We start from the raw sequence: 4,483 nt of genomic DNA on the forward strand, positions 1-4,483 counted from the left end.
TGGAAAAATTGATTTTTCTTTTAAAAATCTTGAAAATTGAGTTTCAGACCTCTCAGTTTTCTATAACTTCCTTTGAGGTGTTTAAACAGAGTTATATTTTCCTTTAGTGCTTTTGTGCCACTGAATCTTCCCAGCAACAAGAATTCTACCGAGTGGGAAAAGGTGAAGTTTCTGTTTGAAGAACTTGGCAGCAGTCGTAAGTATTGAAAATATTTTCTCAAGTAATTTTTGTCTTGTGTTCTTTGGGAACTTAGGAAAATTATCAAGTTTTTATTTCCTTAGGAACTTAACTCTACCATTGTTTACTTAAATGAGGATGTTTAACTTGTTCAAGCTGCCTTCCAGCTATTATGTAGGTAGCTTCTTCAATTTTGCATGAAGTTACCATGTTATTTATAAAGAAACTTTGATGTGCAAAGTATTTTAATGGACTTATTATTTTAATGTGCTCTTTAATTCTTTATGATAACAGAGTAACATGTTTAAAAAGTATGATAGTGGCATATTGATTTTTATTTTAAATTTTTAATTGAATGCTCTATGATGCTATTAAAGATGAAGTAATATTTCATTGAGAATGTAAATTACATGTTTCATATGAGTTAAATAATGTTTGACTGTAGCACCAGAACACATCAGGATTGCTTTTCTTGAAATTCTAACAAAACAAAGCCTAGGTCATAGAGAACAGGTTAATAGTTGAAGATTTCATTAAGACCCTCTGGTTGTATGCATATGTGGGGAGGGCATGGGTATGTGCACGTAAGCACAGGTGAGGACAGAGGTGTTGGGTCCCCAGGAGCTGCTGTTACAGATGGTTGTGAACCCCCACTTACAGCCCCATGTCGGTGCTGGGAACTGAACCCTGGTCTTCTGCAAGAGCTGTAAGAGCTATGAGCTGCTGAGACAGCTCTCCTTCCTGTGAACCACTATTTTAAAGGAGGAATCGGCAAGTTCAGGTGGCTACATTTAAAGAGTTCCTTAGTTTCTGAAAAATAGCTTTATCATTAGAAAGAGAAATTAGGTTAAAACAGTAAAATATTACTCAAAACTTGTGTGTTTGAAAATATCAACTAATTCTAAACAAAGGTAGCATCCTACCTTTTATAAACACCGTACTGAGGTGTTCCTGCTTTGTGTTTGCTCTCTCACGGTCCTGTATATCCTTGGATCAGCCTTCTTGTTTCTTACCCAGCAGGTGCATTAAATAATGATTGAACTGCGCCATGGGATCTGTCGTGCAGCTTGTCATTTTCTCGTCTTTCACTTGCTGCTTCCTCTTGGACACCAAAGTCCCTTAGTGTCTCCTGGTGGCAGCAAGAGTAAGGACAGTGGGACTGGCACTGCTGCAGTTGCTGTGGGTTTGTGGCCTTGACCCCATGGCTACACTGGCCACTGCTTTTCTTGCTGCTAATTCCTTTACCGTTTTGGATTGCTTTTCTGCCCCAAACATCAGTGCTTAGATGGCAGCATTCTTGATTTTTGTCATTATCTTACAATTTTGTCCCTCTTTAGTCTCGGTTTTATTTTATGTTAAATCTAAAACACCACATCTTACATAATCTAGTTATAATATATTTTAAAGTCTAGTTTCATTATCCAGCTGTACTTTCTTGTGTGTATGGGTATTTTGCATGTATGGATGGATGTCTGTGCACCACATACATGCCTGGTAGCATGGAGGCCAGAGAGGAAATCTTTTTCCTAGGAACGGGAGTTACATATGCTTGTGAGCTGCTGTGTGGGTGCTGGGGATTGAACCTGGGTCTTTTGGAAGAGAAGCCAGTGCTCTTAACTACTGAGCCATCTCTTCAGTCTCTACCCAAGAGTTTCTAGTTTCATTTCTCCCATCCCACTTCTTATATATGTTAGAAATCAAGTACATTTAACTATTTCAAAATGTATACTTAAATGTGTTCTAAAACAAACATATTGTGCACAGGCATGTTATGTAAATATGTGTGTGCATATCTGAGTTCAGTCAAGGTGTAGAACAAGTCTAACAACAAAATTTTGCTTAATGGACTAGTCAGTTAATATCATGTCCCATGTTGTAATTTATTAAACTTTATGTTGCTTTACTTGTTTAAAAGTATTATCAGTATATTGCCAGTTTCATATATATCTGGCTTCTTTCACTGAACAGTGCTTTAAAATTAATTTATGTAATTGTTTTTTGTAGCAAAGTAATAGATTGTATAACTATGCCACAACTTCTCAGTCAATAGGATCTGTTTATGTCCATTCCCAGTTACTGGTTCTATTTTATCAAGGAAATATCATTCTCAGTTAATAATAGCTATATTTTCATAGTTTTTCTTTATGTGACCTGATACAATTTTGTTGCACTGTAGACTCTCGCTCTTGACTTCCTAACTTGTTAGATAGCATTTCTAATTTATTTGGTTGGTTTTAACCTCCACAGTGGCAATACCAGCTGAGGTGACAGGGCATTAGGAGCATTTCCCAGGCCCACCCCTGGATGCAGAGCTAGGTAATGGATAGCTGCAGAGAGAAGTGGAGTCGTTATCCAGTTTCAGGAGGTCACCCTGAGTGCATGTAAACAAGAGCAACAGTGAATGAACTTAGTAAGCTGTATATAGGCGTAATAATAGAAGAGATCAGAACTTGAGTGGGTTTGGAGGCTGGAAGCATGCGCAGAATTGGAGGACAGGCAGAAATGATGTAAGTACAGTACTCATGAAATTCTCAAAACAATTAATTTAAATAAAATTTAAAAATAAATCTCAAAACAATTAATTTAAATAAAATTTAAAAATAAATCTCAAAACAATTAATTTAAATAAAATTTAAAAATAAATCTCAAAACAATTAATTTAAATACAATTTTAAAATAAATCTTGAAAAAAATGAAATATACTCAAAATTTTAGGCTACATATAAAATAATATTTTCAAATTAAGGAAAAATTAACCCCAAATTATCACAGCTAAAGAAAGGCAGAAAAAAAGAGAAAGGAAGGGTATTCCTATGTAGTCCAGGCATGGGCTGGGGAGATGGTACCTCGGTGGGCATGAGGACATAAGTATGGATCCCAGCCACCAGCATTAAAGGTCTGTAACCTCACAACTGACTGGAGATGGGAGGAGCCCCCAGGCTTGCTGGCTTACACAGTAGGTCTACATGAATTGCTGAACTTCAGGTTCAATGAAAGACCAACGTGGAGACCACAGAGGAAGACACAGTGCGGACATTGCACCTCCACCTTTACACACAGAGGTGGACACAGAAGACAAGCGCCATGTAATCCTTTTGTCGTCTTTTTATGTATCTAATAGTTTACTGATTTCTTTTTATGTCCAACAGTTAAACTGGCTTTTCTTCATAATTTTAAAAGGTGAAGGAAAGGAAATCTTAGCTGATCTAAAAGGATTGTGTGAAGATCAATTTATAAAGAGTTCTTTAGAAAGTCTTCTCTTGAATAGGATTGGCACTTGAAGGACTCAGTAATATTTGTTTTATTCCTTCATAATGCCTAAGGAGCCTTATTTATATATTTTACATTGCTGTAATACATATAAACATTAGAGTATTAAAGATGTACATTAACCGTGTGTTTTCATTTCCCGCAGATGGTTTAGCTGCGCTGTCATTCTCTATCAGTTCTCTGACCTTGATTGGGATGCTGGCAGCCATCACGTACACAGTAAGTGCAGAGGGGTCTGAGCTCCGCACAGCAGCGTCCTTTGCACCCGCCTGCCTTGTACTTCAGTTGTCTATGCACTGTCCTTCGCTCTTCAAATTAAGAGATTGAGAGGACGATAAATTTTCAATAACTTGGTCACAGTTATCTGTTTACAAAATTAGTACTGAGAAATGAATCTTATAACTAGTTCTATCCTGTGCAGTAAGTGGACTTAGTGTTGGTACATGCCAGACCCTAGAACCGTAGGCCAGTATGTTACTAGCTTATAGATTTGTTCTGTCTGCACGCTGACACTCCTCCAGTCTGTAGAGCCTGGTGCTGTATTTTCTAGCTTTCTGATTTTGTTCAAGTGTCTCTTGAAATAGCAAGGCATGGCAGACTACTACTATGTATACACATTGCTCTGTAGTTGGGTCAGATTAAGAATAAAAGGGCCATAGTCGATGCTCTATCTTACCCCTTCCCCATGGAATTGTATAAGCAGCATCTAAGTGATCTGGAAGCTTTTGAGATTAATGAAATTATGCATAGAGCATTCTTGATTCTTGTAAAGATGGGAAATACTGTTCTTTTGGAAACACTTTGGGATATCTTTCCTTAGGCATAAAAGAGATGGGCTGTTACTCTAATAGCAGAATCAAGTCATGTTACGTGATCATTCATGTTTTCTTGCACACATAATTAAAAGTCCTTGGGCTGGCACAATTGTTTAGTGGGTAAAGGTATCTGCCACTAAGACTAACAGATTCTGAATTTGATTTCTGGAACTAATTATCCACATACATGTCCAAATACACACACACAGACACACAGACA

The 4,483-nt window shown here is 37.2% G+C and overlaps 1 protein-coding gene across 1 annotated transcript in view; it reads left to right on the top strand.

Moving 5' to 3' along the window:
* Lmbrd1 (LMBR1 domain containing 1) overlaps nucleotides 1-4,483 on the top strand; it is a 91,905-nt gene that overhangs the window by 43,422 nt on the left and 44,000 nt on the right. Inside the window, exons 6-7 of the mRNA XM_005359882.3 lie at nucleotides 108-196; nucleotides 3,594-3,667. Of these exons, the coding sequence (XP_005359939.1) occupies nucleotides 108-196; nucleotides 3,594-3,667 (163 nt within the window). The remainder of the gene's footprint in view (nucleotides 1-107; nucleotides 197-3,593; nucleotides 3,668-4,483) is intronic.

This window comes from Microtus ochrogaster, linkage group LG2 (genome assembly GCF_000317375.1).
Source record: "Microtus ochrogaster isolate Prairie Vole_2 linkage group LG2, MicOch1.0, whole genome shotgun sequence".
Classification (NCBI taxonomy): Eukaryota; Metazoa; Chordata; class Mammalia; order Rodentia; family Cricetidae; genus Microtus; species Microtus ochrogaster.